The 20,139-nt window shown below is 38.6% G+C and overlaps 5 protein-coding genes across 6 annotated transcripts; 3 read left to right on the top strand and 2 right to left on the bottom strand.

Moving 5' to 3' along the window:
• Positions 1–88: 88 nt before the first annotated feature.
• LOC116208155 (60S ribosomal protein L22-2) lies at positions 89–1,060 on the top strand. Of its 2 annotated transcripts, XM_031541419.1 has the most exons (3): positions 89–241; positions 332–602; positions 698–1,060. In XM_031541419.1, exons 2-3 carry the CDS (start codon positions 370–372, stop codon positions 840–842), a joined length of 378 nt encoding a protein of 125 aa, XP_031397279.1. In that variant the 5' UTR covers positions 89–241; positions 332–369; the 3' UTR covers positions 843–1,060. The 2 variants fall into 2 exon arrangements, with proteins under 2 accessions (XP_031397279.1, XP_031397281.1); XM_031541421.1 differs by lacking the exon at positions 89–241 and having other exon boundaries at positions 273–602.
• Positions 1,061–1,191: 131 nt separating this feature from the next.
• LOC116208154 (probable 3-ketoacyl-CoA synthase 21) lies at positions 1,192–2,549 on the bottom strand. The gene has a single exon (XM_031541418.1). The coding sequence runs from the start codon at positions 2,498–2,500 to the stop codon at positions 1,226–1,228; it is 1,275 nt and encodes a 424-aa protein (XP_031397278.1). The 5' UTR covers positions 2,501–2,549; the 3' UTR covers positions 1,192–1,225.
• A 1,118-nt stretch (positions 2,550–3,667) lies between these two features.
• On the top strand, positions 3,668–4,433 carry LOC116209435 (phylloplanin-like). The gene is made up of 2 exons (XM_031543069.1): positions 3,668–3,898; positions 3,984–4,433. The coding sequence occupies exons 1-2, from the start codon at positions 3,700–3,702 to the stop codon at positions 4,268–4,270; spliced, it is 486 nt and encodes a 161-aa protein (XP_031398929.1). The 5' UTR covers positions 3,668–3,699; the 3' UTR covers positions 4,271–4,433.
• A 5,817-nt stretch (positions 4,434–10,250) lies between these two features.
• LOC116209231 (phylloplanin-like) lies at positions 10,251–11,233 on the bottom strand. The gene is made up of 2 exons (XM_031542818.1): positions 10,989–11,233; positions 10,251–10,784 (listed from the first exon to the last, which is right to left on the bottom strand). The coding sequence occupies exons 1-2, from the start codon at positions 11,185–11,187 to the stop codon at positions 10,501–10,503; spliced, it is 483 nt and encodes a 160-aa protein (XP_031398678.1). The 5' UTR covers positions 11,188–11,233; the 3' UTR covers positions 10,251–10,500.
• Positions 11,234–18,599: 7,366 nt separating this feature from the next.
• Positions 18,600–19,858, top strand: LOC116208721 (phylloplanin-like). Its single transcript, XM_031542272.1, has 2 exons — positions 18,600–19,013; positions 19,214–19,858. Exons 1-2 carry the CDS (start codon positions 18,689–18,691, stop codon positions 19,495–19,497), a joined length of 609 nt encoding a protein of 202 aa, XP_031398132.1. The 5' UTR covers positions 18,600–18,688; the 3' UTR covers positions 19,498–19,858.
• The last annotated feature ends 281 nt before the right edge of the window (positions 19,859–20,139 follow it).

Genomic DNA, 20,139 nt, shown 5'->3' with positions numbered 1-20,139 from the left:
TGATTTTAGATTAAATTATTAAGAGGGCGTAACGACACTCATAATAAATAAGCATCAATGCGATGCTAGAAAAAATTATATATATATATATACACGTATAAATAATTGGGCCGTAATCTTCAAGTTGGGCTTTGCATGGGCCCAGTTTAGTGGAGCCAACTTGTACTGGTAGGCCGAACTTCAAATACACAACAAACCCTAAGAGCTCCCCCTCCCTATGTGGCGGCCCGAAAACCCTAAGGTGAGTCCTCTCCCTCTCCTCTTTTCTTTAATCTCTTCAAGAATCGGCGGCGTCTGCGGTGCTCTGTGCTCATTTGCTTCGCTGCTGCAGAAGGAGAGGAGGAGGAGAAGAAGAAGAGTCCAGTCAAAATGAGTAAAGGAGGGAGCGCCGGCGCCAAGGGCGGGAAGAAGAAGGGAGTGAGCTTCGTCATCGACTGCGCGAAGCCGGTGGAGGACAAGATCATGGACATCGCCTCGCTCGAGAAGTTCCTTCAGGAGCGGATCAAGGTCGACGGCAAGGCCGGCAACCTCGGCGATTCCGTCACCGTCACCCGCGAAAAGTCCAAGATCACCGTCACCTCCGACTCCAACTTCTCCAAGAGGTGAGCTTTCACGAATCTCGCTTCAATGCCTCCTCCATTTTTGGTCAATTTGATCTGATCTGGTGTTCCCGCGCCGACCTGTTGCTTCCTCACAGGTACCTCAAGTACTTGACGAAGAAGTATCTGAAGAAGCACAACGTCCGGGATTGGCTCCGGGTGATCGCCTCCAACAAGGACCGCAGCGTCTACGAGCTTAGGTACTTCAACATCGCGGAAGACGAGGGCCAGGAGGAAGACTAAGCTTTGTCGTCGTTTCGGTATCTCGTACTTAATTAATGTTGTCAACGGTTCCGCCTTGCCCTTAGGTTTCGATTTTGAGATGATGCTTTGTTTGGGATTGGCTTTGGATACCTTAAACAGTGTTAGTTTTGCCCCAAATGTCACTATTTCGGTTGATTGCTGTTGGATAAGGATATTTGCCCTTTAGTATCACATTTCTTTTCCTATACTTCCTTCGATATGATGATTCTTCTATTGGTGCGTCGCGTCCGAGGTTGATGGTTTCAGCATGGGATGCATAATAGAGAAGAACAATTCATTTCAACTTATTGGTTATACGAATGAAATAAAAATATTTATAGCATACAAACTCATTGAAGATTGCTTTTGAGATGGTGTCGGTTTCAAAATTTGCCTTTCCACACGTTCTCCACGTCGGGGCCTGCTGTGTTGATGCATTCCCACACTGCACTGTTGCACTTGAACCCACTTCCGAGTGCAATCTGCCATACCCTGTCGCCTATCTTCATCCTCCCTTTGGATTCTATGTAAGCTAGCTCATACCAGATGGAGGAAGACGAAGTATTCCCGAACTTGAACAGAGTCATCTTGGACGCTTCGACATCTTCTTGGCTCAGCTTCAGGCTCTTCTCTATCGCTTCTATCACGGCTTTCCCTCCGGCGTGTATGCAGAAATGCTCGAATGCCTTCTTGAAGTTGGGTATGTAGATTCCTGTTTTCCCCCCACCTTTCACTTTCTGTCTGATTATTGAATGAGCGTATCTTAGCTGCTCCGACAAAGGCAGGGCCAGCTTTCCTAGGATTGCCATGTTCGTCTTTAGAGCGTCCCCAGCTACATTTACCAGGGTCTTTGAGAGTAATATCCCGGTTTGGTTCTCAGAGTCCATGTCCTGGTACACGCAAGTGTAAGATTGATCATCTCTCGCTTTATTCGAGCGAACTAGGTATTTCAATTTGTACTTAGCCCTCTCCTCGTCCTGACCTCTGCTCGACATAAGTATAGCTGCGCTGCCCATTCGAAAGAGACAATTGCTTATCAGCATAGATTTGTTCTTGCCCGTGTACCAGTTCCCGTTCAGCACCTCTGTGCTCACGACTAGGGCCAGTGAGTTCCTGTGAATCTTCAACAGGTCTCTTGCTAGAGCTACCGATACAATCCCAGCACTACACCCCATGCCTGATAGGTTGAAGCTCATTACGTTGCTCCTCATCCCGAACCTGTTAATCACCATAGCCGTAAGAGAAGGCGTCGGAGAGAACACGCTGTTGTTGATGATCAGTATATCTATGGCTCTCGGGCTGGTGTTTGTTCTCTCAAGTAGATCTCTGACTGCAGAGAAGATGACCGTGGAGGCCTCATCTAGTCCCGATGAGTAGCATCTCTTCACGGGCATCTCGGTGAGAGAGAGCGGGATATAGGTCTCATCGCTGTAGCCGGACCTCTCCATGATCTTGACCTGCAGAGCCTTTCCTTCGTTGTCCATTCGATCTTCGAGTTGGATGTACTCGCTGAACATGGACTTGGGCATCCGGTGAGAATCGGGCGGCCTGTAGCAGGTGAAGTCGAGGAGGTAAATTGCAACTCTCCTCCTCTTTACGATGAAATAGAGAGCCAAAACTGCACATGTCAGGAGTACCAGATGGTCCAGTGAGATCATGTTGCTCTTCGGCAAGAATGTTAATGGAGCTGGTTTTATCTTGTGGTGATGGAGGGAAATGGGGGGAGGCGGTCGAGGCGGAGAATTTAAAGACGTTCCACTGTTTGAAAGAGAGGGAGTCCTATGGGGCAGTGCCAAAATGAGAGAGATGTGAAATTGGGAATTTGATCACGATTTTGGTGCTTACAATTAAATCCCGAACGAAATCGATAGTATGTTTTCGGCTCTGAGATTATGTGCAAGTGTGGGAATCGGTCCAAGCACGGCATGCTTGACATGATGCCTGTCGTCGCAAGTACGTTCTCGAGTTCCTGTCTTCACACCCTTTCTCAATGTACTAACGAAGTGGAAATTGAAATCGTGAGTTTTGAAGTTTCATGGAAGGTGTTAGGGAAGTTGGGTATACATCTTTTCCGGAACGTAATGAAAGAAGGAATATAATTTTCTTTTCGTCATGTCGTATCATTTTGTTTATGCGCAGAATGAGAGATCCAAATATAATTCCGGGCTTACGCATATGCATACAATTTCGATTATGCGTCAAAAGATTTGAGCGGACCTAAGGAGTCTGATTCTGTAACAGTCTGTAGCTTGCTATCTTGATCGGTTTTTTCAAAGATGCATCCTAAGGAGGCCTTGAGGTCTCGATGCCTCCTGGGATCGACGCCCCCATATGGCCTGTTTCGACTCAATGCCCACTGGATTCGCTCATGGTGTTCTCCAAGATCATAATGGGAGTGATCAACTGATCACGTCGATTACAGTACTATGACTAATGGTGATCTGTATTTGCTTCTTTAGGCGATACCATGGTGAGATCAGTCGACCTCAATCATAATGGAACTCGATGCAACGGAAGACTGATAATCAATTCTGCTGTATTATAGTAAAAATGAAAGTACCACTATCTTGATTGAGCAGCATGCGTCCCGAATTCAAATATGATACTCGTATTAGATTCAATTCTCACCAATAAAATTCAATTCAGATTCAGTTCTGACACACGTCTTGTAACTTTTCCGACACTCTTCATACTCAGAATAGCAGCTGTAATTAAGGGTTCATGCAAAGCATTCCATCCCTAACCAGTTCGACAAAATCGCCAATTGGAGTCTCATATAAATATCTCACAAGCTATATATCAGTTCACTTATGCACGATTTCTTCTTCTTCCATTGTTAATTCTTCCAGATATATAAATGGCTTCTTGCTATTGCAAGATCTCGCTTCTCTTCGTCTCCCTCGTGGTGGCTTCATCGATACTGGCAGCCCCATGGGCCGAGTCCCAGCAGCCACCTGGGGATCCTGTAGGTGTAAGCACCTATGGTCTCATTACTGGGGTCTTATATTGCAGTCCCAACGGCAATGTCAATGGTAGTTCGACCCCTGTTTTCCCAAGTAAGTAACTATATTGTAAAAGCTAGGTAGACTTCCACATACATGTACATGCATGAATTGATGGATATGATTATCTCTGTTGCAGATGCATCAGTGCAGTTGCAGTGCGGGGTGATGGCGATTGCAGCTTCAGTAACAAACCGATCAGGAGCATTTTTGATGATGTTGGATCCCATGCAGTTCCAACTAATGGATCCGATTAGCAACTGTCGTCTGATAACTATCACACCGTTATCCAGTTGCAATGCCAATCTGCCCTCCAATGGCTTGCTCGTCTCGACCTTGCACTCCTATGGGGGTATCATGGTCTCTGACTCCGTCAGTGTCACCCACTTCATTCCGGTGGGGTTCTCCCTCGTTTCGTCTAGTTAATGAAGTTGGTCCACATGTTACGTACTATATATTATCATCTGCATGTATATGTAGGGGCTAAATAAGCTTGGCTGAGAAGCAGAGTGCGGATATGATATATCCGTAGCTATGTATGTGAAGGTCTGTCTTCATGCTGTGTTCAGTCTTTCGGGTTGGGTTGATGAATGACTTACTATGAATAATTTGGAAACTTAACACGATGATTCCACTTTATTAATCAGTTGATGATTTCTTCCCAGTTCCAACAAGCTTTTATTCGGTATATTTCAAAGTTGCCAGCTAGGTTATGTTCTAACCATAGAACCAAAAGACCGTTCATTCAGAATGTACGACTCAAGAATTACATGAGAACCTGTCTACATATAAACTGAGTTTATGCAACTAATTCTAGAAGAATAAATTTTAAATAGATCTATCTAAACTCGAGGTTTCCGCATCGGTCGCCCATTTTTGCTGTTGGATTGATACAGAGGGAAAAAGATAAAGGAAAGGAGGCAATTTAAGAGTAAGAGGGGGCACGGGTACGGTAGCATAAGATATGACAGAAGCAACCAAATGAACGACATACTAAAGTATATGGAGCTACTACAGTCCCGGAGCTGATTCGGTCCCGGAGGCTTTGAGGCTTCTGGATGGGGAATGTAATCTAATCTAACGATCCTGGCCCTTTCGGATGTTTTTGCTCCACGTTAAAGGATATGCAAAATTGGAAAAGGAAAAGATAAAACCAAAGAGAGAGAGCAGCATTTTGCTAGAATATTTGTGTGACGGGCTGGCATTTTGGTCCTTTGCGACGATAGGATCTTGCTATCTATGTATTGATCGACTGCATTAATATGTAGGATGCAATATCATAGGTGCGTAGTCCGGGGGATCCTGTATGAATCCCGATTTATCTGTGTTAGTCTGTTGACCCTGAAAAGGTTGGGGTGAGGAGCCTCGAAAATTAAATCACTTGCAGCTTACGAACTTCTCGACTCTTTAGTAAAAAATTCTACTGCAAAAGGAATGATTGGCAGTAGAGAGTAGGGTAGCGATGCCTTAAAAAAAGCTTATGATTTTTCTATGTACTAATTTCCGGAATGCTTTGTCTTTATTTTAGTATGAGCTCATGATGCTTCCGGAGTTGATCAAGAAGGGTCATGCCGAGCTGGATAATAAGATCGGTACAGGGGTTGAAGCTTTCCAAGTCCGGTATCATCCCATGTTTAAGAGTTGGTCTGTGCTTCTTCCTTGTAAGGGAAGATGAATCTGTGCACAATTTCAGCTTCAAAAAGTGTGTGGATCACGTAATATTTGGTTGGATCGACTGAAGGAAAACAACAGAGCGCATTCCTCGGAACAGACTTTCAAATTTCCGAAAATTTAAAGAACCAATTACGGAGCAAGGTCAATGGTAGTACCTAGTTCGTGTTGATGTTAGCGGGAAAGAAGCGAAGCAAACGGAAGAAGTAGTTGAACATCTCAACGGACAATGCAACTTCTAGTATCATGGGGTTGGACTCAGCAGCCTGTGCGGCATCCAGGGATTTTATTTTCGAGGCTCCTCACGCCAGCCTTTCCAGGGTCAACAGACTAACACAGATATATCGGGATTCATACAGGATCACCCGGACTACGCACCTATGATATTGCATCCTACATATTAATTATCTGTCTAGACGATCAAGTGATATTCAAAGTCAAAACAGCGATGGGTTATATTAAACTCGAGTGGTAAAATCTTTCAGCTGGGCCATGGTCTTTGGACGTACTCATTGTGCCATAAATGTTACAAATTTTTGGATGCGAAAAGGGCAGCTCTTAGATTTCTTCTTGAGGGGGTCCTTGGAAGAGTAAGTAAGCCACTGCTACGGGGACCATTTCAAGAGTTCCAGTGTTTTCCTTCATCTCAGTGACCCTATCCTTTTTTCTTTTTTCTTTTTCCCCCGAGTTGCCTCCTTTGTTTTTTAATGTTTTTTGCACCCCAGAAAATTCCATGCGGGTGGCTTCATGTTTGGCTTTCATTAGAAAAATTCATTTCTAAATGTACGATTTTAATTTTCTTCTTTTTGTCTTTAACAAAAAGGAGAAAATAGAAGACTACCCACAGCTTTACGCACATAGAACAGCCAACTGTACGGTGACGTCCGATATTTCGAGCGATTCTTATAATTTTAATGATCTTATCTTGTCATGCAACGTAAAGAAACACTAATTAAAATGTAACACTTGTTCCAATTACGTGGATAATGTGCCTTTGCTATTCCTGATGTTCTTCTTTTTTTTTTTGGCTGAATGCTATTGATAATGTTCTTCATCTTATCGGTGATTATCTCATCATAATTGTTGCTAAAATTTCTAATTTAATTTTCTCAACTTAGACCAGTCCTATATGTTTAATTATGAATAAAATTATTTTAGAGAGCTATTTCTCTATTACAAGAGAACACAAGTGGGCCTTAAAAGAGGAGAACGGATTGCCTTTGAAGTTCCTTCAAGAATCTATTGATCGATTAAATGCAAAGCTAGCTCACTTTCATCAGCTCACACCAATGGTACTAAAAGAGAGGGAAAAAAAAAATGTGGTGCGGCAGCACATGTCCTCGTATGAAATAGAGTATATTATCGAGTTTTGGGGCGCTTTTAGTTCTGTAACTCTTTATTTTCTTTAAAAAATAAAATTTTAAATTGTGCCTAGAAACAATTTCCAAGAAAGTCAATGGGCTCAGTATTAGGAAGAAGGATAGCTCCATGAACATTTAAGAGTGATGGGGGACCATTCCCCTCTGCTGGAATTACACTCGATGAAAGCATTTGTTTTAAAAGATAATTTCATTCGGAGCATAACATAAATTGAGAGGCTGAGAGTCTCCCCAACCCCAAACCTCAATTGCTGCCTCGTCTGCAAAAGACAATGAATTATGTATGCAGGAAAACATCCCCCAAACTTATGGTCCCTAGAGAGAGAGAGAGAGAGAGAGAGAGAGAGAGAGAGAGAGAGAGAGAGAGAGAGAGAGGAGAGGAGTTAATCGAGTCGATTCGTTCGATCTCAAATTCATCCAATCTGGATATGTCTCGATGACTGATAGGGGGGTGATGTATATTTGAGTAGAGCTAGTATTCTCGTTAACTTATACATATTGATGTGTGAAAATCCTCGTGAAACGGAAGTTTGATTGTTCTGTCCCAACAATGTGTTCGTATTTTAAGGGGAGATATAGCATGATAAAGCTAATCATCGTATATCAAGTTGTGCTTATTGGCTGAGTTCTGCTTGTCTAGATAGCATAAGTTTTTGCGAGTATAGGACACGATCGCATTAGATAATATAGAGGATATTACATTTGCTTATTGTGCGCATGAATAATTTAAAATGACCAATCCGCCCTTAGTTTAATTGTTAAAATTCATAAAAGGCAGAAGTCTCTACCCGGAGAAGTCGAAGCAGGGCGAGAGATTGGAAGTACAGGAAATAATCGTTGAGGGAAAGTTCATCAGACTAATGGCATCTTATAAAGTGTTATCTTATAATTTGCCTATATCCCGGAACACAACTTCGATACCAACGTGAGTTAATTCAAGCGATTCGGCCTTTGTTCTTCTTAAGTAAGGTCTCCGGTTCGAGTTTTGCGAATGAAAAAAATCTATGCTGAGAGAGTTTTATCTCTTAGTGGGTCGACCCGGTTCGATTTTTGTTAGTTGAGACCTAATTAGGCTTTCGGATAATAAAGTTTATTAAAGCAAAGAAGGAGCACACAAGCCTTTTCCTAATGCCTCCGGTTGTGGTTGAGTAGCTCTTGACCATAGTGATGATGATTAATTTTTATTTTGAAAAATGAAATAAATTTCTCGATTGACAAAAGTGTCATACTGTTGTACACATAGACAATCAAATTTTAGGGCAGCTCAGTCCGGTCCAGGCCAGCTTTATAAGTTAACTATCGGGCCTACTTCTTAAATGGGCCAGACCGGCCCATTTTTGGCGTCTTTCGAGATGGGCCAACCGGACTAATGCTGAAACAACTGGCGCATTCACAGAAATGTACACCCAGTAAAAAGATACTTTTATTTCCCAATCTTTTGGGTTTTTTTTTTTTTGCCTTTTTCGTCCTAATTCATTCTTGTCCTCAACCTTTTTCGCCATATTGGCACTTCGATCCGGACGTCACATTTTCTGTTAAAAAAAGGCCGTGTCAATTTTTAATAAAAATATTTTTTGAGTTTCAACATAAAAAACTATATATTTATATCTTCTCTTATTTTATCTTACTATATATAAAAGTATGAGTTATTTATCCAACTTTTCTTTTCATTTTGCCCTTACTTAAATAATGATATCACAAATTTTGCTCCTTTTACGTAATTAACAAAACCAAACTAGTTATCTTGAAATCATCATACTTTTTGGTTCATATCCCTTGTTCCCTCAAACAATACAAGTGAAGCAACTTTTAAGCAACTATAATATTATACCGAAATATAAAGAAAAAACTATAATTTAATAAGAAGATAAATTTAATAATTAAATTAGTATTGATAAATTTAGTAATCAATGTAATTTCATATTTCATGAAATATGATTCTTTAGCGAAATGATGCGATTGTAACTTTTTGAATAGACATGAAAAATCATTTGAAACTTTTTCTCCCTCTAAAGCTCTTCTCTTATGAGAAAGTCTTATATGTAATGGGTATATCACGTGATAATATCACAAGTCAATAATGGCTCACCAGTTCCTTTTAATTTTTAGAAATATTAAAAAAATTTACCGTTGACAAAATAGATATATATTTTTTGTGTCAAGTACAATGTTATGTGTTATATCTGTTATATACACAATACCTTGTGATGAGGTGGGGACTGGATTCCTTCAAGTACTCAAATTGTTCACTAGGTGACCTCTCATAAATAAAATGTAGAAGGATGTGGATTTATGGGGAATTCTTTATTTCAATGAGAATTTTCATTGTAACTTTAGTGTGTCCGCAGCCGTTGTAGAAATAAGTGCTAAATCTTTAAGCACGCAAAATCAATTCACTGAATGGCGAGATCCATATGGTAATCGGATATAAGAGGCTAGTATGAGGATCATTGCCCTCGACCTGAAATCATCAAGAGGTTCCTAAGATTTGATCCTTATCACCAGGGCTTTCCATGACTGTAATCCTTTATTTTTCCGTTTCTTTATCACCAACTAGATGATCCTTTTATTTCTTTGTTTTCTATCACCATTCACCAACTAGATAGATGAGTTATCGAAAATGTTTTACCATTGACTCGTAGAAGAAAATTGAAGCTGTTGCAAATGTAACCATAACACTGGAGTTTGAGTCTCGGGTAGATAGCAGTGTTGGATAGATCGAGCACTTTTCCTTTAGGTTGGAGATCTATTGAAAACGGAGATTCCATCGAAGCTAAATTTTACGTGTTTCAACTTAAAATATTTACGCGATTTTTCTTTGGGACATGTTGAAATGATGGCCGTTCAGTTCAGGCCAAGATGAGACAATATAAGCAAGCCTCTTGGGCCAAAGAAGGCACGATCTGATCAAGTAATATCCCTTTGGTTGATAATTGAGAGTCCGAAGATAATTAACTCAAGCTTGCTCCATCTGGATATGTCTCGCTTATTAATCAGATGATGCAAAAATAGGCAAGTACGATTGTTTACTTCCTTGAATCTATTCATGGTGCAGTTCAGATCAGGTAAGTGCAAATGCATTGAAGAGGTAGATGTATTAGAGTTCATCCCGGATGATGAAATATCTACTACTCTACTCGTACATGCATTGATCTATGACGGTTCTTATCGTACAAAATATCTACAACTCTACCCGATGTGTTTGGATACCAATTAGGAGGCATCTATAGCACGAATTTTATCTGGCATGAACCTATGACCAGGCTGGTCCCGTTTTCAAAGTCTCTCACGATGGCCTGCCACACTAAAGCAACATGCACATTCCGGCGAAAATGTAATCTCTGCGTCGATGGACACATACGTTTTTATTCATAGTTGGAAACATAAAAGTTTCTTATAATTGCTTACACTTGATTGACACATGACACAACAAGCATAAGACATGACAGACCAATTACCACACAATTTATGTAACAAAATATCATATACCGTAAAAAGATATTATAAAATGTTTCGCACCATTGTGTGCGCATAGCAAAGTTTTTATTTAACCCTTATGAAAGTACGCAGATAATAAATATCTCAGAGTATGGTCGAGTTAATAGATTAACTGGGAGGGAGGAGCCGGAACCCGCCCGGAACGAGTTGGGTGACATTGAGGAGTCCGACGACGGTGCTTCCAACGGACTGCAACTGGGAGACGAGTTGGCCGACGGAGGGGAGAGCAGCGTTGCAGGTCGAGAGCGGCGTGGTAACTGTAAGCCGGCAATTGTCGAGCACATACGACAAAAGGAATTGCAAAGGATTCAGCATAAACGAAAATGCTCCCGATGCATTTGTGACTGAGGTCGAGATCACCGCCCCTCCGCATCTTAGTTGTACCTTAGCATCTATAACATCAAGTCATTTTCATCAATTCAAATATGTAAGCGCGCATAGCACTCTTATGTACCTAAACGTCACTATTTACATAACCATCCAATGATTCTCGATCCTATGCACGATAATATAACTGATGAACTACGAACCCAAAAAATGAATTGGATTAACTTTTCTTGCAATCACTATATATATATATATATATATACACTTACCATGAAAGATCGGAGTAGTGGTGCCATTAGAAGTGCCATCGAGGCTGCAAAACAGAATCCCATCTATACGGAAGAGACCCAGAAGGCTGCCAATTGGCCCCGACAGCTGCGCTTCAGCCGTTCGCCCTGTCAGAGTCGTAAATGCCATCGTGAGTGCAATGAAGAGAAGCGAGAGCTTGCAATAGTAAGAATAAGCCATAGCTACAAGCGAGTGAAGAAGGAGAAGAAGAAAACAGAGAAGGGAACTAATTCTCAGGTGAGATTAATAAGGCTGTACGTTTGGTTGATGACGAATTTATAGAAGTGGAGTGGGCGTGGAGAAACGCTTTGCATGAAGCCGTTTTTTTAGGCATTGCGGGAAAGTGAGAACTCCCCACTTATGATGGCTGGCTTTTCAGTTCCGGTTTACGAACGAGGCGCTGACCTAAAAGGGGCACGAGATGTCACATTAGTGAGAATCAAACGTAGTACCTCTTGGTTTCACCGTAAATTGAAGGCGACGTCGCTAGATCAAATTCCCTACTTCTTAGTGTTGGCTTTTCATTTTTTTTTTCACTTTTTTATGATTTTTTCTCAATATATATATATATATTAGTGTGAATCTTCGTATCCAGAAGTCCAATTAGACTCTGACTAATTTAGTTGAGCTGAGTCGATTCACTAAGGAATGAAGTTCTGAAAGAGTAGATTTTATTCATTCATAAGACTCGAACTCGAGATTTTGCTTAAAGAGAATAAGCGCCAAACCGTTTGAACCAACTAACGTTCGTCAATATATATATATAAATATATATTTTTTGTCTGCAAGGGAATTCTCCCTAAATGTTTAGTTATGGTAGGAACATGATTCTCGGTGCTAACGTCGAATATGTATTTGATAATCTTCAGTCTGATATCAGCAAAAGTTGTAAACTTGCTACATATTTGAAGGGGAAAGGATGTCATGACACCATGTCATGATGTCATGTCATGAACATGATTCTTGGTACTCCCTTTGAAAGGTTTAGTATTCACTTTGAAAAGTGTGGCACTTTCTTTGAAATAATCGATACAATAACGAAATTTCGAAAGTACTAGACAAGTATTACATTTTTCAAAAGGTGTACTACACTTTTCAAAAAGAGTATCAACCATATGACCATGACAATGTGTCATGATATCATTTTTTCAGATTTGAAGAGCGCTCAATCCTTTGTCATAGCTTATAACTCCAATATAAGAAAGGTAAATTGCGATTGGCTTGGGGGCGACGAAGTTCAATATCCATGGTTTTTTAACAAGGTCTTCCCTCTCTTCATGCATGTAAGAGTCTATAGTTTCCAAAATTTAATACGAAAGATATTACCTTGTTCGCAAGTAATAATTTAAGAGAAAATAACATTGTATATCCCAATTTTTTGAAAATTATCTCAATTTTATCATATTCTTTAAAAATTACATGAAAATACCCAACATTTTTATTTTGTTTCAAATCTATGGCTCACTGTGACTTTTTTTCATAAAAATGGGTAGAAAGGCTAACGTGGCTCGGTTGAGGAGGTAATCCACATAGGCATCATTACCCTTTTAACTGAGTCATGTTAGCCTCTCCATCCTTTTTTTTGTTTTTTTTTGTATAGAAAAAATCACAGTGAGATAGGTTTAGAACGTAATACAAATATTGGGCATTTTTAGGTAATCTTAAAAGATGCGTATAGTGTTATTTTTTCACAATTTAATTACTTGCTATGATATTCATTTTAATATCAGCCGTTAGCACCATAGTTTCAAGTCCAGTCAAAGTCATTAAAGAGTGCGGCTTCATAACGTGGGATTGGAGGCATCACCGTCCCCCATTATGGGGGTTTGCATTTTAATGTACATTAATTCAATAAATCTAGTTTATGATGCCTCCAATCAGAATTAATGTACCCATTAAAATGCAAAATAACGTGGGAATGGAGTCATTAATTATTTCCTTGTTCCATTAAGTCCGATATCGGATACAACAATCAATTTCAAAACCCTAAACATACTTTATGCCAACATGAAACTTTTCGTCTTCTTTTTATATTACAAGGCATGTTATGGACCAAGTGACAAATAGAGAAAGAGAAAAATAAGGGGCATATGAAGTGTGAGTCGACAGTGAGTGTCAATACATCAAAATCCATTTCTTGTTATAGTTGTTTATAATTTTTTCAGTGAAAAGATATTAATAATTTAATTTAATGTTGTGCCATGCTTTGCTGTTTAATTCTTTGCTTTTATTTTTATTTTATTTTATTTTATTTCATAAGAAAGGTCCATGAATTTAGAAGAAAGAGAGGAGAGAGCAGGAAATAAATGGATACAAGATATTCCAATAGTGATAATCAAATCCATAATCTCTTGTTTTGTAACAAGGATGAGTAACAACACTTCAAACCTCTCTTCTCGTGGTGGGACGTTAATATATATTGTTGTTGTAACTGGTTTGGCGAGTTAATTTAAACTGTACAATTTTTGCACTTGCAATAGACATGGAGAGCACGGAGAGTTCTCAAGTGAAATGTTTTGTAAAATAAAAAATTTACAGAAACGCGCCATTAAACAATTTCATTAAAACTGTACATATCTAGTCGACAAATGTCGATGAAATAAAAACGAACTTTGCAAACGGCCTAGCCCCCAATTTCTTCCTCCTTTGCTTTTTTTTTTTCCTTCTTCTTCTTCTTTTTGGATTACAAAGTATCTCCGGTCAAATTTATTGAGGTTATTATCGCTCAAACGTCACCTAAAATAGAACCACAAGATACTTGCAATAAGTTTTATCCTGCAAATTTTGAATGTTGAAATTCCACCCAAAACGACCGTCAAACACAATTAGTATTTTAATGCTAATGTTAAGGATTGCAAAATTTACTTTATTTTCTAAAATAGAGCCAAAGAAGAAGAAGAAGAAGAAGAAGAAGTTGACAATTTAGCTACGCATAAACTTCCGAAGCATTTTTATTCGTGCCCAGTTTTTAAGTTTCATTAACTTTATAGGATTTTCTTAAATATAATTTCAAATAATAAAAAATAAATTTATAACTTCAAAAAGAAAAGAAGACGAAGGGCAGTAGCCCAAGGGCAGGTCATCCACGGCCAATGATGTTGGTGGTGGCCGACTTTGAGCCCCTTCCTCTCATCTCGTTCATTCTCCCTTCTTGTCTTCTTTTTAATTTCTTTTTCTTTTAAATAATTTTTTAGTTTATCAAATTTTAAAAATATTCTAGCTGAAAATTTAACGGAAATAAAAAGCTTAATAGAAAAGTTAAAATTGGTCATAAACAAATTTTTTCTTGAAAGCGCACATTGAAATTTCTAATAACTTTTATATTTAGCTATATATATATATTTCGAAAATAGAGTATTTTTTTAATATGTAAATTAATTGTTATTTGGTCCGAAGCCAACAGTCTGTTCAAGCATACTCATAGTGGAAAACTAATATAGCTTGGGACATGATAGTTTATGGAAATGGATAAGGTGCTTTTAGAAATATTTCGCTTTGGTCGTGGGCTTTTTACCAAAAGAGGAATGAAACGTGGAAAAAAAGTAATGGGCTTCAACGGATTATTGCAATCCAATCAATTCGAAGGGTAAGATAAAGGTAAAACAATAGAATTGATATATTGTTGTCTAACTTGATGGAAGTGTTTACTAGATTGATTTATATAACAGTCGTGTTTGATGAGATCGAACTAACATTTTAAAAACCGTAATTTTCTATGTTGCGCTCAATCTAGGGTTTTCTAACATAAACCTCTCTTTTCATTGTAGGTTAATTTATATAGTTGTTGTAATTGGTTTTGGCGAGTTAATTAAACTGCACAATTTTTATACTTGCAATAGACATGGAGAGCTCTCGTGAGGAATTGTTTTGAACAAGGTAACCAAGTAGGTTGGGACTTGGGACTTGGGGAAATCACTGGGATATAATAATGTCAACTACCATAGAATCTCATATTGATAAAGTTGTCATTAGAAAGGATTTCTGCAAACATCAATTAAGTAATTTAATGAGAAGTTTTAAGAGGTTGTTGAAAGTGAAAGTTGAAAGGGATTGGGGTAATTAATGAAGAATTAAGGGAAAGTGTGATATATATTATTGTAAGATAGGAATATAATCTGATGTATTTTGCTTTGGTCATATATAGAGGCCTTAGTGGGCATAAAATTGAGGCCCCAAGCAGACTAGTCTTCCTTTTGAATAAAAGCTAGGAACTACTTCCTCTGAAAGATGCGTGTGAAATAGTCGATCTCAAGAGAATGAGAAAGTTCATCGTTAATTACCACATAAACTGAATCTATGTACGACAGAAGACCAATCTCGAGGCAATCTATTCCGAAATTGCCACTTGCGCACTACAAAACACCAAGTAGATATTAATTTTGCACGGACCAAATCAAATTAGAAAGGTCACGAAACTAAGCTAGAGAAAGCCCCTAAAATGGTCCATACAAACTTTCAAGGCTAGGCCTCCTCTAAGTACCAAATTAAAATCCAGCAAAGTCTATACATATGTAATATAATTTGTCTTCTTTGAATGTGTTTCGGCTCTCAAAATACATCAAGAGCCCAATGGTCCATATTGGATGTTTTATAGGTTGCACAAAATCTGCCTCCACCTTAACTCGATCATGTACGGTTCATATGCATAGGAGGGGTTCTACTAATCATCCCATTGTTCCCCAGATTTCCTCATTGAAGCCCTGAATAAATGTTCTGCAGGCCGTTCAACCGATCACTCTTTTTCGACAAACTATCTCTTTTTTAAGATTCAAGTTCATCATCAATGCTTTAGATTCGATAGAGAATGGAAATCAGAAAAAACAATTCATTTTTATCCCTTTTTACGTCCAAAAGCAATATTTCAGATAGTGAAAGTAGAGAGACATAGGGCATGCTATGTATATATAGAGGACAAAGACATATAACAACGTCGCGCGAGGCCGCCCAATAAAATAAAATGAAGCCCCACACTATAGTATAGGCGTGCAAAATCAAGAGAGGCCAATGTCAAATATATTGGGGCAACTCTTGGCTTGATAGGCAAACGCTTGCATACCTTGGAATTGAAACAACCTTATCCAAGATCATGCTTTAATTCTTTGAAATGATATTTGTTTTCAAATTGGTTAAATTAAAAAGAGAAAAGTTTTACCCAATTTCCTAAACATAAAAGTTATTAGAAATTTTAGTACACGCTTTTGTTTATGGCAAATTTTAATTTTTCCGCTAAGGTTTTTATTTCCGTTAAATTTTCAACTAGAGTATTTTAAAAATTTTATAAACTAAAAATTAATTTGAAAGAAAAAGAAGAAGTCGAGAAGGGAGAATGAATGAGAGGAAGGGCCAGAGGGGGCTCGTTGTCGGCCACCACTTACGTCAACAACTATGGATGACATGCCCTGGGGCTACTCCTTTTCATCTTCTTTTCTTTTTTGAATTTATATCTTTATTTTTTATTATTAAAATTTATTTTTTTGGTGGAAATTTTTAATTTTTATATTTTAAAATTATATCTTAAAAAATCCTAATGGAAAAGTTAATGAAACTTAAAACCTAGGCATGATTTAAAATGCTTCGGAAGTTTATGCCTAGCTAGATTTTTTAATTAAACCACTTTTTCTTTGGTTCTATGAAGAAAATAGAGTAACTCTTGCAATCAGTAACATTAGCATTATAATACCATAATTGTGTTTGACAATTGTTTTGGGTGGTATTTCAGCGTTCCAAATTTACGGGAGAAACATTCAATTAAAAAAAATTGCGTGAGAAACTCAATAGAAGTATTACTTGGTCAGGATTAAGCCGACGTCCGAACAAAAATTAGTCTCGATCAATTGACTGCAGATACCTCCTAACCTACAACTCAAGCACACCCTGCAGTTATGCTTCAGGATCCCCTATTGTTAAATATACAGTTTTAAAGAATTTGTTAAATTGAAAAATGGCGCTTTTCTGTAAAATATTTATTTTAAAAAACATGTCCTTGTTCAAAACAATTCCCCATGAGAGCTCTCCATGTCTATTGCAAGTATAAAAATTGTGCAGTTTAATTAACTCGCCAAAACCAATTACAACAACTATATAAATTAACCTACTATGAAAAGAGAGGTTTATGTTAGAAAACCCTAGATTGAGCGCAACATAGAAAATTACGGTTTTTAAAATGTTAGTTCGATCTCATCAAACACGACTGTTATATAAATCAATCTAGTAAACACTTCCATCAAGTTAGACAACAATATATCAATTCTATTGTTTTTACCTTTATCTTACCCTTCGAATAGTCCGTTGAAGCCCATTACTTTTTTTCCACATTTCATTCCTCTTTTGGTAAAAAGCCCACGACCAAAGCGAAATATTTCTAAAAGCACCTTATCCATTTCCATAAACTATCATGTCCCAAGCTATATTAGTTTTCCACAATGAGTATGCTTGAACAAACTGTTGGCTTCGGACCAAATAACAATTAATTTACACATTCGAATGCAAAAACATCTATGGATGATTCAACGAAACTCGCTGTAATGCCCACTCCCACGCTATGATGTGACACTTATACTGACTTCTTATAACTAGATTCGAAATGTCGTTGATTTTTTTTCTTGGTGAATAGTATCGTTCATATTAAAATGAATGGATCATTAGCTAAAGTTGTTACTTGCAAGCAAGGTGTCATCCTTTAGATCAAATTTTGGAACTAGGACACTCTTACATGCATGAAGAGAGGCAAAAACACAACCTTGTTAGAAAACCATGGATGTTCGACTTCATCACCCCTAAGTCAAATATCTGAAATTACCTTTTCCATATATCGGAGTGGCAAAGCTATTACAAGTGTTTGCGCTCTTCCATTTGTATGCAAGTTTTCCGTGCTTAAAACTGTTATCAATATCAGCCGGAAGATTATCAAATTAATTCATACTTGAGGTTTGCACCGAAAATCAGGATAAATTGCACTGATGGTTAAACAAGTTTTACAAATGTTTCAATATGGTATGAAAAGTTTTTTTTTTTTTGCTACTTGATGGTACAAAATGTTTCAAAGATATTTCAGTACAGTACAAACCGTCATCTCGCCATTGACGCCGTCAAGCCGTCATTTACACGACTGTAAATTTTGCACCATCATGTAACTTACGTAAAATATTTTGTACTATTAAATTACAACTTCAAAACATTTTGCACCATCATGTAACATCCTTAAAAAATCGGTTTTGCACCATCAGCGTCGGCTTGGCGGCATCAATGGCGAGATGACAGTTTGTATTATGCAGAAATAACTTTGAAAAATTTTGTACCATCAAGTAGCAAAAAAAACTTTTGTACCTTATTGAAATATTTGTAAAACTTTTTGAACCACCAGTGTAATTTACCTCGAAAATCATATAATTCCTGCCTTAACTACCCAATTTAGAAGGAAGAATCCCCCTGTAATAATCGGCTGGCAAGATTAAGAAACCAACTTAGATGTAGAAGAATAAGAAATTTGATGCAGTAGTATCGCTCTCAATTGGGAACAAAGAGGTCATGCGTTCCATTATCACGAAGAACTCCCCCGTGCCTCTCTTTTCTTTGTTCTGTTTAGGCCGACGGGCCTCATCCCTAAACCGAAACGAAAAAGCCAGCCGTTGCAAGTGGGGAGCTGCCACTCTCCCGCGGGGCGCCTATAAAAACGGCTTTCATGCAAAGCATTTCTCCGCACCCACTTCTGAACGTTCACCAGCCAAACACAGCTTTATTAATCTCACCTGAGTATCATTTCACTTGTCTGCTTTTTTCTTCTCCTCTCTTTCCCTTGCCGGTAGGTATGGCTTCTTCTTACTATTGCAAGCTCTCGCTTCTCTTCATCGCACTCGCTGTGGCATCCGCGATCCTGACGGGCCAAAAGGCCGATGCCCAGCTGTTGGGGCCAATCGGTGGACTTCTTGGTCTCCTCCGTATAGATGGGATTCTATTTTGCAGCCTCAATGGCAGCGCCAATGTCACTGCAACTCCCGTCTTTCCTAGTAAGATATCAATGTACATATTCAATTGCGATAGAAGTTTAATCCAATTTGCTTTTCCAGAATCATAGTTTGAAGTTGGCTATTGTTATGCATAGGATCGACAATCATAGGACATTTGGTACATGGTGAAATTTAGGTACGTATGTGTGTGCGGACGCTTGCATATTTTCATATTGATGGATATGACATGTGCGTTACAGATGCTGCAGTACAACTAAAATGTGGAGGGGCGGTGATCTCGACCTCAATCACAAATGCGTCGGGAGCATTTTCGTTTATGTTGAATCCTTTACAATTCCTAGTGTCAAATGTGCTCAACAATTGCCAGCTTACCGTTACCACGCCGCTGTCAACCTGCAACGCTGCTCTCCCCTCCCTCGGCCAACTTGTCTCCCCGTTGCAGTCCCTTGGAAGCACCATCATCGGACTCCTCAATGTCACCCAACTCATTCCCGGCGGGTTCCAGCTCCTCCCTCCCAATTAATCGGTTAAGTGGGACCGTACTTTGAGATATTATCCATGTATACTTTCATAAGGGTTAAATAAAAATTTGCAATCCACATATTAATAGTGTGAAACTAAGCGAGGCTCGGATAATCCCACTATGAGAATCGATCCTGCAACATCTGCATGGCTATAACGTGCGTCACTGCGCTACATCATCTTTGTCAAGTGATTTTAGAATATCTTTTGTGGTATATATGATATTTTGTTATATAATTTGGTTGGTATGCTTGTCTTATGCTTGTCCTGTCATGTGTCAATCAAGTGTAAGCAATTGTAAGAAAGTTTTCTGTTCCCTGTTATGAATAAAAATGTTAACGCGTCCACATGCCGAGATGACATTTTCGCGTGAATGTGCGTGTTGCTTCAATAATAGAGGCCATCGTGAGAGATTCCGAAAATGGGACCAGCCCATGTATAGGTTCCTGCCAGATTATAAAATTCATTCTATGCCTCCTAATATGCACATCAGGTAGAGTTGTCAAAATTTTGTATGACAAAAAGGGTCATAGATCGACGTAATTAATTTCCTAGTCCAGGAAGAACTCTAATACATGTACCTTTCTGCTCTACATTTGCATTTACCTGATCCTGACAGCAACATGAATAGGTTCAAGCGAGT

The sequence above is a fragment of the Punica granatum genome, chromosome 5 (assembly GCF_007655135.1).
Source record: "Punica granatum isolate Tunisia-2019 chromosome 5, ASM765513v2, whole genome shotgun sequence".
Classification (NCBI taxonomy): Eukaryota; Viridiplantae; Streptophyta; class Magnoliopsida; order Myrtales; family Lythraceae; genus Punica; species Punica granatum.
This window is presented reverse-complemented; position numbering and strand designations above follow the sequence as displayed.

Coding starts and splice junctions, on each gene's coding strand:
- LOC116209435 (XM_031543069.1), top strand. CDS start 3,700: ATGGCTTCTTGCTATTGCAAGATCTCGCTTCTCTTCGTCTCCCTCGTG. Junction 3,899..3,983: donor TTCGACCCCTGTTTTCCCAA/GTAAGTAACTAT, acceptor TCTCTGTTGCAG/ATGCATCAGTGCAGTTGCAG.
- LOC116208721 (XM_031542272.1), top strand. CDS start 18,689: ATGCAAAGCATTTCTCCGCACCCACTTCTGAACGTTCACCAGCCAAAC. Junction 19,014..19,213: donor TGCAACTCCCGTCTTTCCTA/GTAAGATATCAA, acceptor TGTGCGTTACAG/ATGCTGCAGTACAACTAAAA.
- LOC116208155 (XM_031541419.1), top strand. CDS start 370: ATGAGTAAAGGAGGGAGCGCCGGCGCCAAGGGCGGGAAGAAGAAGGGA. Junction 603..697: donor GACTCCAACTTCTCCAAGAG/GTGAGCTTTCAC, acceptor GCTTCCTCACAG/GTACCTCAAGTACTTGACGA.
- LOC116209231 (XM_031542818.1), bottom strand. CDS start 11,187: ATGGCTTATTCTTACTATTGCAAGCTCTCGCTTCTCTTCATTGCACTC. Junction 10,785..10,988: donor CACTACTCCGATCTTTCATG/GTAAGTGTATAT, acceptor TTGATGTTATAG/ATGCTAAGGTACAACTAAGA.
- LOC116208154 (XM_031541418.1), bottom strand. CDS start 2,500: ATGATCTCACTGGACCATCTGGTACTCCTGACATGTGCAGTTTTGGCT.